A 13067-nucleotide genomic window follows, 5' to 3' on the forward strand; every position below is an offset into this window, starting at 1 on the left:
CTCCGGCTAGCTTGTATGAAAACCCTGGTCTGGTGTGCTGTTTCCTGGCTGCTGTGTGTAAATAGGTGTCCAACTACCCAAGGTGAGGGACCTCCTACCCCGATCTTGTTACAATATATATTATATACAGTGTTGTCCCCAGAAATTTTTTCCAGCCGGGTGGCATCAAGAAGTAGCCAGGTGGGGGCCTTTGCAATCATTCCAGCCCGACAGGTCTCAGGCTGCTCCCCCACAGGCTCTCAGTCAAAAGTGCCCATTATGCAGTGCCCCCTGTATTTGTGCCCTTTATACATTTCCCCTGTAGTTTTCCCCTTTATACAGTGCCCCCTGTAGTTTTCCCCTTTATGCATTACCCCCTGTAGTTTTGCCTTGTCCTTATGCAGTGCCCCCAGACTGAAGTAGTCCCCCTATGTAGTGCCCCCAGACTGGTCCCTTATGTAGTGCCCCCAGGCTTAAATAGAGCCCCCAGACTGCCCCTTATGCAGTGCCCCTAGGCTTAAATAGTGTCCCTTATGCAGTGACCCCAGGCTTAAATAGTGCCCCTTAGGCAGTGCCCCCAGACTGTTCCTGGTCCCAGCCCACAACTTAACTTGCTTGCCGCTCGCGCTCCCACTCTCGCTGCCTCGCTCTGACTGGATCTAAGTAGATCCAGCAGGCGCACGGGGCAGGCTCCTCACGTCGCGGGTGACGTCATGACGTCACTTGCGCACTGCATCACTGGGAACGATTGCCTCTAAAGCAATCGGAGGCTTCTTTAGCCTCTGGTCACTTCAGAGGCCAGCGTTCCACAGCAGGGGTCGGCGGGGTAAAGTGCCAGGCGGTAGACTGTTTCAGCCGGGCGATGCGCCTGCAGAAAACAGCCTGGGGAGAACACTGATATATATATATATATATATATAATATGAGATATGGTAAGAACTTACCTTTGTTATCTCTATTTCTACGAAGTCCATAGGGTTCCACAGGATACCTTGGGGTATAGGTGTGATGTCAGTCATCGGGCACCATAGAGTTAAGCTTTCAGCCTCCCAGGATGCACTAGGGTCCCCCTCCTATACCTCGCCCCCGAGCCAAAGCATCTCAGTTTTGTACCAAGCCATAGGCCGGAGGAGGAGAAGGAAGAGAGAGAAAAAAGATCTGGATACACACAAGAATCACATTCTCACCAGAGGGAGACGGAAAAACCGGTGACCAGAGTAAAGCCCATCTGCAGCACAGGTGCGACAGGGCGGGAGTCCTGTGGAACCCTATGGACTTCGTAGAAATAGAGATAACAAAGGTAAGTTCTTACCATATCTCATATTTTCTACTTCAGGGTCCATAGGGTATCCACAGGATACCTTGGGGATGTCCCAAAGCAGTATCCTTTAAGGGTGGGGACGCTCCTGTGCTGAAAGGAGAATCCGCCACCCGAAGGAAGCATCCTGAGAGGCGAAGGTGTCAAACCTGTAATACCTCACAAAGGTATGGACAGAGGACCACGTAGCAGCCTTGCAGATCTGGACTGCAGAGGCACCACGTTGAGCTGCCCAAGAAGGACCCACAGACCTAGTGGAATGAGCCTTCAGAGAAGGAGGAACCGGCAGACCTTCATGAAGATAAGCTTCAGAAATAGCCATACTGATCCAGGCTGCCAAAGTTTGCTTTGAAGCAGGCCAACCCTTTTTACGGAAGCCATAGAGGACAAACAAGGCGTCCGACTTCCTAAACGAAGAAGTGCGGTCAACATAAGTCCTTAAGGCCTGCACAACATCCAAAGTGGCCTCACCCACTGAAAGGCCAGGTAAGTTAAAGGCCGGAACAACTATTTCCTCGTTAACATGAAACTGGGAAACAACTTTGGGAAGAAATTCAGGACGAGTGCGTAGCACTGCCCTGTTCCCATGAAAAATCAAGAAAGGGGGTCTACAAGAAAGAGCCCCTAAATCAGAAACACGTCTGGCCGAAGCTATGGCCAGAAGGAAAACAGTCTTAGCTGTTAGCCATTTAAGATCCACTGAGCCCAGTGGTTCAAACGGCGGTCCCTGGAGAGCCCTCAGGACCACAGCCAAATCCCAAGGCGCCACAGGTGGAACAAAGGGTGGCTGAATGCGTAGAACACCTTGCATAAAGGTGCGCACATCCAGGATTGTAGCAATCCTACGGTGAAACCAGACAGACAGGGCCGAAACCTGTACCTTCAAAGAAGCAAGGCGAAGCCCATGATCTAGTCCCGCTTGTAGGAAACGAGGAGACGAAACTCCCGCGGTGCATAACCTCTCGGTCGACACCACTGGAAGAACGTATGCCACACGCGATGGTATATCCTCGCGGAAGACGGTTTCCGAGCTCGTAACATGGTACGCACTACAGAGCTGGAAAACCCCCTGGACCTTAACATGGCTGTCTCAACAGCCACGCCGTCAAAGACAGCCGAGTCAGGTCCGGGTGAAGACAAGGACCCTGCGACAGAAGGTCCGGTCGTAGCGGCAACCGCAGAGGACTGTCCACGGACAGACCCTGAAGGTCTGAGAACCAGTGCGGTCTGGGCCACGCGGGAGCTATCAACAGGAGCGTCCCTCCTTCCTGTTTGAATTTCCGGATTACCCGTGGAAGAAGGGAAACCAGAGGAAACAGGTAAGCGAACCGGAACGTCCACTGGACGGACAGAGCATCCACCAGAGACGCCTTTTCGTCTCTTGTGCGAGACCCGTACACCGGCAACTTGTTGTTGTGCCGGGACGCCATGAGGTCGATCTCTGGAAGACCCCACTTGTCCACCAGCAGTTGAAAAACGTCCGGGTGAAGGGACCATTCCCCTGGATGAACGTCCTAGCGACTGAGAAAGTCCGCCTCCCAATTTAGCACTCCCGGGATGAAGACAGCTGATATGGCCGGAAGATTGCGCTCCGCCCATACCAGGATCCGAGACACCTCTACGAGAGCCGCCCGACTTCGGGTTCCTCCTTGCCGGTTTATGTAGGCCACGGTGGTAGCGTTGTCCGACTGGACCTGCACTGGGCGACCCTGGAGAACCCGATGTGCCTGCTGGAGAGCATTGAAGACCGCTCGGAGTTCCAAGATATTTATTGGAAGCTCTGCTTCTGTCGGAGTCCACCTGCCCTGGAACAAGTGTGGACCCGAAACTGCTCCCCAGCCCCGAAGACTGGCGTCCGTTGTCAACAGGACCCAATTCGGTACCCAGAACGAATGACCCTTGTTGAGATGGGTCGTCTGCAACCACCAGGCAAGGGACAGACGAATCTCTGGGGTGAGCACTATCGTCTGGGATTTTAAAGACTGAGGCAGTCCATTCCATTTGGACAGGATTAGGTGCTGCAGAGGTCTGGAGTGAAACTGGGCATATTCCACCATGTCGAACACCGACACCATGGAGCCCAGTAACCTCATCGCCGAGTGTAGAGACACCCGGCGGCTGTGCAGACAACTGCGCACCCTCGACTGTAAGGCAGAGATCTTTTCCCCCGTAACAAAGATCCTTTGCTGTCCCGAGTCCAATAAGGCTCCGAGGTGCAGAATCCGCTGAGACGGGATTAGAGTGGACTTCTGCCAGTTTATCAACCAGCCATGCCTGTGCAGTAAGGCAATGGTCAGGTCGAGGTGACGCAGAAGGAGCTCCGGCGATACTGCCACTAAGAGAAGGTCGTCCAAGTACGGCAACATGCGGACTCCCTGCAGCCGCAGAGAAGCCGCCATAACCGCCATCACCTTGGTGAACACGCGCGGTGCTGTCGCCAGGCCAAAAGGTAACGCCCGAAACTGAAAGTGGTCGCTGCGGATTGAAAACCTGAGGAACTGTTGATGGCGCAAAAGAATAGGGACATGCAGGTAAGCGTCCTGTATGTCCAATGACACCATGTAGTCCCCAGGTTCCAGCGCCAGAATGATGGACCGTAGGGTCTCCATCCGAAACTTCGGCACCCGCAAAGACTTGTTGAGAGCTTTGAGGTTGAGAATCGGACGATACGACCCACTGGGTTTCTGCACCAAAAAGAGATTGGAATAGAAACCCTGGCCTCTCTGGGAGAATGGAACAGGCACTATAACTCCAGCCTGGAGCATAGTGTGCAAGACCTTCCGCAGCTCCGTGGCCTTGTTCCGGTCTGATGGTAGACCCATGGTGAAAAATCGAGCCGGGGGTCTGTGCCGGAAGGAGAGGGCATACCCGTGGGAGACCACCTCGAGAACCCAAGTGTCTGTCGTGGTGACCGACCAACACCGGGCGAACTGCAGCAGGCGGCCTCCCACCTTGGGATCCCCCAAAGGGAGGCCCGAACCGTCAGGCCGCAGGCTTGTCATCTGGCTTAGGGGCCTACCCTGGGCCCTATAAGACCGAAAGGACGATGGCCCTGAACCTGAAGGGACAGCAGCCAACGGGAGACATGCCGATTTAGCTGCCGCCAGTGTGGCTACAATCTTGTCCAGATCTGGACCGAAGAGAACTTCTCCGTTAAAGGGCAACGCCTCCAAAACCTTTTTGGAATCAGCGTCCGCCTTCCAGGATCGCAACCACAAGGTGCGACGAGCAGCCACCGCTGCCGAAGAAATCCGAGACACCAGGGTACTAATGTCTAAGGCCGCCTCGTTGATATAAGTGGCCGAATCACGGAGATTACCAACTCCGCCTGCTCAGCCGGACAGTCGGAATCGAAGGACGCCTCCAACGTATCCGCCCAGCGCTCCATAGCTCTGGCAACCCAGCAAATGGCCATAGCCGGCCGTGCTGCCCCCCCCGCAAGTGAATAAGCGGACTTCAGGCAGATCTCCACCTTGCGGTCCGTAGCATCCTTAAGGGAGGACATGAATGGCATTGGTAATGTGGCACTACGGACAAGACGTGTCACATGAGAACCACCTGTGAAGGGGATTCCCACTTAGCAGAATAATTATCCGTGAACGGATAAGCCACCGCCAGACGCCTCTGCGGCTGGTATCGCTGGCCAGGCTGTTTCCACGCCTCCTCTAAATGGTCCACCAACTGACCCGAAAGAGGAAAGACTGTGGCGTCACCCTTCACATCCTTAAAAAAGGCATACTTGGATTTAGCCGCTGGGGGAACTTCGTCCTCAATCACCAAGGCTGTGCAGACCGCTCGAATAAGTCCAGGAATATACACCTTGGACCTAGCGTCCGCTTCCTGAGTACGGAGAGGTTCCTGATCGTAAGGATCCAGAATCTCCCCATCATCAGACGTCCCTTCGTCATCCTCATAAGGAGCGGACAGAGACGCCACCGGCCGTTTATGTGGCCGCATCACAGACTCTCCTTGCAACACATCCGACAAGTGCTGTACAGAACTCGTCAGGGAGTTAACCCACGCCGGCTCCTGAGAAACCGGGAGAGGGGAAATAGGGAGACTGTGGGGTACCACCAATTGTCTTGGGAAACCCTGCATGGCTGACGACACCACTGATTGCTGGGACAAACCCATCTGCGTAAATGCGGGCTGCGGAGCTAACTGGCCCACTAAGGTTGTAAGCGCCTGAGCGAAACAAGCCCAGGGCGGCTCCTGTACCGGTGCTGTAACCGTAATAGGCCGCGCCAACGACAAACACTGCCGGCAGAGGCCCTCCGCGCTACCCTCCCCCTCCGCTAAAGGTACTTTACACGTAGTACACTGCAGCCGGAGAGGAAAGTCACTTTCAGACATGATGGTAGAAAGTATGTGACCCATCACCAATTTTTTTAAAAAGGCGAGAGACCACCCTGCAGCACCGCACCGGAAGGGCTTTAGCAGAAAGAACAGGGACAGTAATAAGGCTGACAGTCAGAAATGGAAAGTACAGGCAGCAGCGCTAGCACAGTCACATACAATGCAAAGAAACTCAATTCCTGCACTAACAGCGCTGATAAATCAACTACACAGACACAGAGTCTGGTAGGACACAGCGCTGCATACACAGACCTGACCACAGCGGAGGAGAGGTATGCGGGGGGACCCAGACCACGATGCCTCCGTCCAGACTTCCAGCAGCATTCACCATGCGTTCTTGAAGATGGCCGCCGAGGAGCAGAGAGGAGGCTGGCCAGGGGGAGGAGCGCTGCCACAGGGCCAGTTGGCGTGTTGCAGAGAGGGCTGTGTGCAGCGGGGGAAGCGCCGGCTGTGAGACAGGGAAGGCGCGCTCCCCTGGCATGCATTTAACCCCTGGGACACCGCAGCGCTACCGCTCTCCCGCGGTCCTGCAGTCCCAGGGGGGTAGTGGAAGCGCAGGTTAGTACCTGGCTCCACGCTGCTGCCAGTCCCCAGGGAGCCCCCTGCCTGGGGACTTTTGGACCATTGGTCAGCGGGGACCCACCGCGGGACCCCACTGCTTACCTTGCTGCCCCCCTTGAATCCGGCCATGGTCCTAAACATCTGGGGTCACCGCTAGCTGTGACCCCAGATGCTCACCAGCATCCCCGGATCGGTACCGGCGTTCTGGTACCGGCGGGGGTGTAGGGAAGACAGCATGGACGTCAAAACTGACTGTCCATGCTGTACTTCCAGATGTGCAGCCACAGCTGCAAAACGAAAACTTCAGGGGCTCTTCATGCCCCCCTCTAACAGGTGCCTCCGACTCCGGCCGGGCACCGAACTAAACTGAGATGCCTTGGCTCGGGGGCGGGGTATAGGAGGGGGACCCTAGTGCATCCTGGGAGGCTGAAAGCTTAACTCTATGGTGCCCGATGACTGACATCACACCTATACCCCAAGGTATCCTGTGGATACCCTATAGACCCTGAAGTAGAAATTTATATATTAGCTGAAGTACTCGGCGTTGCCCAGGTTTAAATCTTGAAGTTATTAAGTATTATTATGTGATGCGTCCAAATCGATCCCGTGGAAGGCCAAGAACAGGCTCCCTGTGTCAAAGTTCCTCCCGGCGCACTCCACCGTGAGATCCGACCGGGACCACTCCACTCCAGACCAATTGCTACCCCTCTGTGAAGTTTTCCTCCAAATCCATCTAATGGAAGGCACAGAACAGGTTCTCTGGGTCAAAGTTCTGCCCAGCATGCACCAACAGAAGGTCCGACCGGTACACTAACCCTCCAAAAACCTGGCCAGGATCCAACTGGACCACTTCGCATTGGTTTTATCCCAAATGGTGCAAGGGATGTCTGAATGCATAACTGGACAGACAAACAAATAAACCATTTAATTTTATATATGTGATTTGCCACTCTGTCGCTTTGTCGCATTTTCGTTATGTGGTCTAATAGCTTACTGTTTTGATACAAAATAACTATGTAAGATTTGGAAGCTTTATCTTGAGAGCTGTGGAAGATGTTCGCCAACAAAGAAACAAACTTCTTGTTTTTGTATTAAGGATAAAAATATCCTAAAGTGCTGAGACGAGACCCTCCAACTGCTGTGGAACTACACATCCTCAGTATGCCCTGCTACAGGTTTAGCATGCCCTAATAACAAAGCTCTGGCAGGGCAACTGGAGAGTTGCATGTTGAATAGCCCTGGCTTATACTCTTCACTAAAAACATCAGCCCATTATCATCATTTCCAGGTCTATACCATTGTTGCGTTGATTCAACTGATTTTTCAAATACGTTTTAACATAATAAAAACAATTGTGTCTTTAAAAATTGTCTATATTTTCTATAACATGTCACTAAGAAATTTTGCCCTGGGTTGGTAATCCTCCAATAAGCAGGGCCGTATTTAAGGGTAGGCTGAGTAGGATGCAGCCTAGGGCTCCTACCATCATTAGTAAGCAGGAGAGCACAAGTAGTTGGAAGAGCACACTTAGGGAACCTTTTCCTCAGGTCCAGCCAGAGTTTGCATTGGAGCGAGCCACCAGCTGCTGCATCTTATCGGCAAACAGTAAGCACAGCAGAGGGTCGCAGCCTCCATGCAGTCCACTGGACTACATTTCCCATCAGCCTCTGCTGTCGATCCACACCCAGTGTGTGCTGCAGCATTCTACATTCTACTCTATAGGGATTGCAGTGCAGCTTGACTAGTGCTGATCCATGTCCACGCCGGTGTCAGCAGGGCTGCCATCAGAAATTGTGGGACCCAGTACAGACAAAATAGGCAAGGCCCCCGGGGGTATGGGGCAGAGGTCAGTGGTTGGTCTAGAGGCAAAGGGCAGGGAATGCCGGCTGGACTGGGGGGAGGGCAGGGCAGCTAAGGCAGGCTGACTAGCTGGACTAGGGAGCGGCAGGGAAGGCTGGCTGGACTACGGTTGGCAGGGCAGGGAAGGGAGTCTTGCTGGATGGAATGGGGGGGGCGCAGAAAGGCTGGCTAGACGGGGGGTGGCAGGGCGTTGAAGGCAGGCTGGCTGCCTGGGTGGGGGGCGGAGAGAAGGCTGGCTGAACTGGAGGAGGGACAGTGCAGGGAAGGCAGCCTAGAAAAGAGGGGGGGCGCAGGACAGGGTCTGCATACCTGGTTTCTTCTGCCCGCAGTATTTACGGGCCCAGGTGGTAGCGGTGCGGAACGCCAAGGAGCAGAATAAGCATCGGCGGCATGATTGGCTCGCGACCGAAGCTCTTTCTTCTCCCTGGCTGCCGCCTGGTGCATTCTGCTCCGCGGCCAGCCTGCCACCTAGGCCCCTTCTCTCTCCCAGCCCAGGACTGCAGTCCCAGCAGTCCCCCCCTGATGGCGGCCCTCCGTGTCGGCAAGTAGGTGTATGAACACTGCTACTGCTACTTAGGGTGGGTGATTAACAATATGATAATGACATTGTTTGCCTGACATATATGTAAGGTAATTCCTGGCATAATAATAATTATATTATTCATATAGCTAATTTCTCCAAAAGGACTCAAGGCGCTTTACAGAAATCATTAACATAATACAAGGTTTAGATTTGCAGAAAATACAGAAACCATGAACATAGTACCTGATTCAGACCAGCTCGCAGCCGCTTGCGAGGTCTGTGGGCGTGTTTTTTTTTTCTCCGGCCGCTCGCAAAGCTGTGGGAGACCACCCACAGCCTGTGCGAGCGGCCTGGAGCCTGTCGTGATAATCGCAACCACTGGCCTTGCAATGAGACCCTGTGGTAGGGTCTCGGCTGCCTGAAGGCCGAGTGGACTTCCTGCTCTACTAGAGCAGGAAGTCCATTACTGACATCAGTTGTGATGTCAGTAGGTCCTCCCTGAAACGCCAGGTGTTCATAAGGGAACGCCTGCGTTTGGCCAACCACCCCCCCTACACAACGGGGTGAGCTGTCATTCACCATCGACAGCCGCCTCGTCTTGTAGCGAGTCCCGTAGCGACTGAACTTCAGTAGCTCGACGGGGCTCGCGCATGTGCACGCCGGACGCGGCGCATGCGCAATTATAAACATCGAGCCGCTTGCGAGCGGCTCTGAATCAGGCCCATAATACAGAAGTGAGGCAGCCTTTTTGGGCATCAGTTCCAAAAATTATTCTTCCTACCCACGAAGGTACCAGACGAGGTAGCCATCTTGGGCACATGACATATGTTACACTGGGAGAAAAAGGCAATGGCTAGAAGAGATGACACTAGGCCGGATTCAATTAGGTGCGAAATCGAACAATTTTATCGCTGGCGATATAATTGGCCGATTTCACCGGTGATATCGGACGATTTTGCAACAAATTATCGCACCCACTATAATTAGTGACAAACAGGCAAAAAGTTTTCACCATCTCAGACCAGATGAAAAAAAAAAATACAAAATCCCTATTTTTGCCTAAAAATGTGGGGATTTCTTTCAGAACCATTTGGACACCACCCCCTAATGATAAATTATCCCAAAAGTTTTTCGTAATTTGGCAAAAAACGACCGGTCAAATTTTGGGTGAAAAAAAAGTGTTTTAAACATTGCACGTGGCTGCAGCAGGTGCTTTTTTAACAGTTTTTAAAAGTGCGCTTTTACGACACGAAAATATACTGGCACCCATTTTAACATACCCGCAATTTACGTGGAACAGTAATTACCTGGAAAAAAAATTGCTTTCTAGAATTTTTTAACACGTTTTCAGATATGCAAATACCACCAAGCTACGCAATTTAAGTACCCTAAATACTTTTATTACGGCCAATAATATACTTCTAAATTAATTTCCGATGTAGGTCAGCCATGATTTTTTCACACCTACCCGTTTTAGCCTGTTTTTTGATGAAAATAGGCCGATTTTGCAGGGGAAATCGCCCGATTTTATTGCTGGTGATAAAATCGTCCGATTTCGCACCTAATTGAATCTGGCCCTTAATGGGAGAGCTACAGAATACAAAAGCAAGATACACGATCCTTACAAAATCATCAGAACCATGTCTTGTTCATCCTACGCACGAGTGTAACTAGGTGAGGCAGCTATCTTGGGCGCTCTTCATAGGCTACTTTGAAGTACGATGAGCAATTTGTAGAATGAGTAATTTGTAGAAGAGTAATTTGTAGTTGGGAATCTTAGAACAGATCGGGAGAAAGAAAAGAAAATCCATCAGATAACAGGGAAATGCAAAGAAGGGGCGCAGGGTGGAATAGTGGATGATAAGGATGTTAATCAGTCACGATGAGTCACTTTTACACTTCTACTATGACTTTTGTAAACAATTGCAACATTGCCCAATGGATTTTGGGAAGTGATGGCAATCGATGGCTCAAACCACCTGCAGAAAACCATCGATGGTTGAATGCTGCACATGCGCATACCTAGACCATTGGGTCACCAGTGCCAATGTTCCTCAGTATCAGGCTACCTCCGCCAATGATGTGGTATCGGTGGCCCACCATAGATGGCAGTCTTAAATCCAACCCTGCCAATAAGCCTAAATAATTAATAATAAATGATGTATCACTTGAGTATTATATTGCTTTCCAGCGCTCATCCTAACCCACTACTCTATGCTCCTTCCTCACTATCTCGCCCATCTGTGTCACCCCTGTTTGTCTGACCCTCCCCTTTAGAGTGTAAGCTCTCGCGAGCAGGGCCCTTTTCCCTCACGTGATTCTTCTTGCCTTACTTTTACTTTCATTTACAATGGAACCTAAAACTTGGTTACTGAAACCCTGCTGCTTATTTAGGTGTTATGCAGCATTGTTTATAAATCATGTACTTGTCCTGCATTGTCTGTACTGTTAATAACTGTTGTCTTGTGTGCTCATTTGTTTCTGTACTGTGTAAGGCGCTGCGGAACCCTTGTGGCGCCATATAAATAAAGGATAATAATAATAATAATAATACAATGTCCCAAATAGTGTTTTGTCCAAATCTTCATAATAAGCTATGCTTTGGGGTCAATCCAATTACCCGCGAAGGGTGTGTGTTGCCGTGGTAACGGCGTTAAACGCTGGCAACGGACCGGCACCTTGCACCATTCGTGGCCCGCTCTGAGCCCGAATTCGCAGCATTTTGCCCGCAGCCCTATGGGGCTGCGAACTAAAATTCTGCTAATCCAGGCTGCCGTAAAGTGGCTCGTATCGGCGAGATCCTCGCGGCTAATAGGATGGAACCCTTTGTGTGTATTTATGTGGGTTAAACTTCATATTTGCATGTTAGCTTTATGACATGCTGCTATTCTGACTTGTTTATCCTACTACTTGCACAACGAAAATGTGACAACTTTCTAAATATTTAATGTTATCAATAACCACAATAAACAAGTTATGTTGATAATATTGTGCCTTTGAGGATGTATTCATAATAAAACATGATATATGTAAAGGAAATATTCCAATAACATCATCTAAAACTTAACATCGCCTATACATGACTTACTTTTTCGTCAACACTTCCTCTGCTCAGGCTAGGCAGTGGTCGGCTAGGGGGTCTGCTTGTGATCCCCCCTAAGCTGTACTGAGTGACCTCCTCCTCCTCAGCATCCTTTGCTTCCTCCACTGAAGGAAGCATTGAGTTGACGTCCATGGAAAACCTCTTGCTTAACACCATATTAAAGTGATCTCTGAGTTGTCACTACACGAGTTATGTCTATGGTGGGAAAAACGTAATCTGGCTGACACTGAACTCACTGCATGCACTACAGCTTCTCTAGTAAAAACATTTCTTTACCTACAAAACAAACAAATATATACAGTTTATACTATTTTAACAGTGGCTAAAATACAAGAGAAACTAATTACAACTTCAAGTTTGTGTTAATTGTGCTGTGAATACGCTAACCTGCTGGATAAGCTTCTTTTTTTTTTCATTGTGAGCGACATCACTGTAGACCAATTAAAATAGCTGAGTATTGGTTTCAGCCAATAACAATGACGGGCGGGACTTAACGTTCATGCAGGATGCATCAGGGCTTGTTGTACCGTTGTCATAGAAATAGTAACTCACAGCCTCATTTAGTGCTTAGCAGTGATTCTCAGCTGTGTATATAAATACACACACAGTGCACTCAGCAGTTTGTGCTACTGTAAAATTTTGCAATGGAAAACACTGTGCTCTTGAAGAATGTATGTTTTCCTTTAGAGAAGAGCCAATTTAAAGGATTTACTCAATTATATTTATTAACTCGGTATTAGAACTATCCTTTCGGTGTTAGCAAAACTACATTTGAACCCTCCCCCTTAATAATAAGTATGAATTTTGGTCCCTTGGCCACCTTTAGAGACAATACTCTTTTCACAATTAAATGTAAGTTGCTTAAACATGTAAAATATGTAGAATCATTTACTAGAGGACCTGCAGTGATACTATGGGGTCAATCCAATTAGGTGCAAATTGTGTGTAGCTTGTTTGTTTCTTGAAACTCTCAGACTTCGCATTGAAGTGCGCTCCCAGGAATTCTCCAATCCAATTAAAAATCCCTATTTGCACTACTTGCAGCGGAGGGGTGCGAATTGACTGCCAAATGAGATTTGAGAGAAGTGCATGAAAAGTGGGGAGCTCATCCTGGACCACCCAAAAAGGATAATTTTGTTAGCCGGACCCTATAGAAGGCTGTTTGTGGGCATTAGGAAGGTACTGTAGGTTTTTAAATTATGTCAAAGGGCTGATTTGTGTTGGGTTTTTTTAATGCAAGAAAATGATAAAACTAACTTTTTTCGTTTAATCTCAAACAAATGAAACGAGAAATGAAAAAAAAAGTGATTTGGGGGTAATTTGAGGGCACCTTGAAAAAATTGCAAAAAAAATGATTAAAAGAAAAA

The 13067-nt window shown here is 49.9% G+C and overlaps 1 protein-coding gene across 2 annotated transcripts in view; it reads right to left on the reverse strand.

Moving 5' to 3' along the window:
• Positions 1-12101, reverse strand: part of LRRC74B (leucine rich repeat containing 74B) — a 69184-nt gene extending 57083 nt beyond the window's left edge. The window contains exons 1-2 of one of the 2 annotated variants that reach the window (XM_088465555.1): positions 12088-12101; positions 11686-11976 (exon numbers count right to left, since the gene is read on the reverse strand). In XM_088465555.1, coding sequence (XP_088321681.1) covers positions 11686-11856 — 171 coding nt within the window. In that variant the 5' untranslated portion in view covers positions 11857-11976; positions 12088-12101. Of the gene's footprint in view, positions 1-11685; positions 12062-12087 lie in introns of those variants that run through there. The other variant, XM_088465552.1, reaches the window with a different exon arrangement.
• Positions 12102-13067: the final 966 nt, after the last annotated feature.

Source organism: Taudactylus pleione, unplaced genomic scaffold (assembly GCF_031769625.1).
Source record: "Taudactylus pleione unplaced genomic scaffold, aTauple2 ptg000062l, whole genome shotgun sequence".
In the NCBI taxonomy this organism is placed as follows: Eukaryota; Metazoa; Chordata; class Amphibia; order Anura; family Myobatrachidae; genus Taudactylus; species Taudactylus pleione.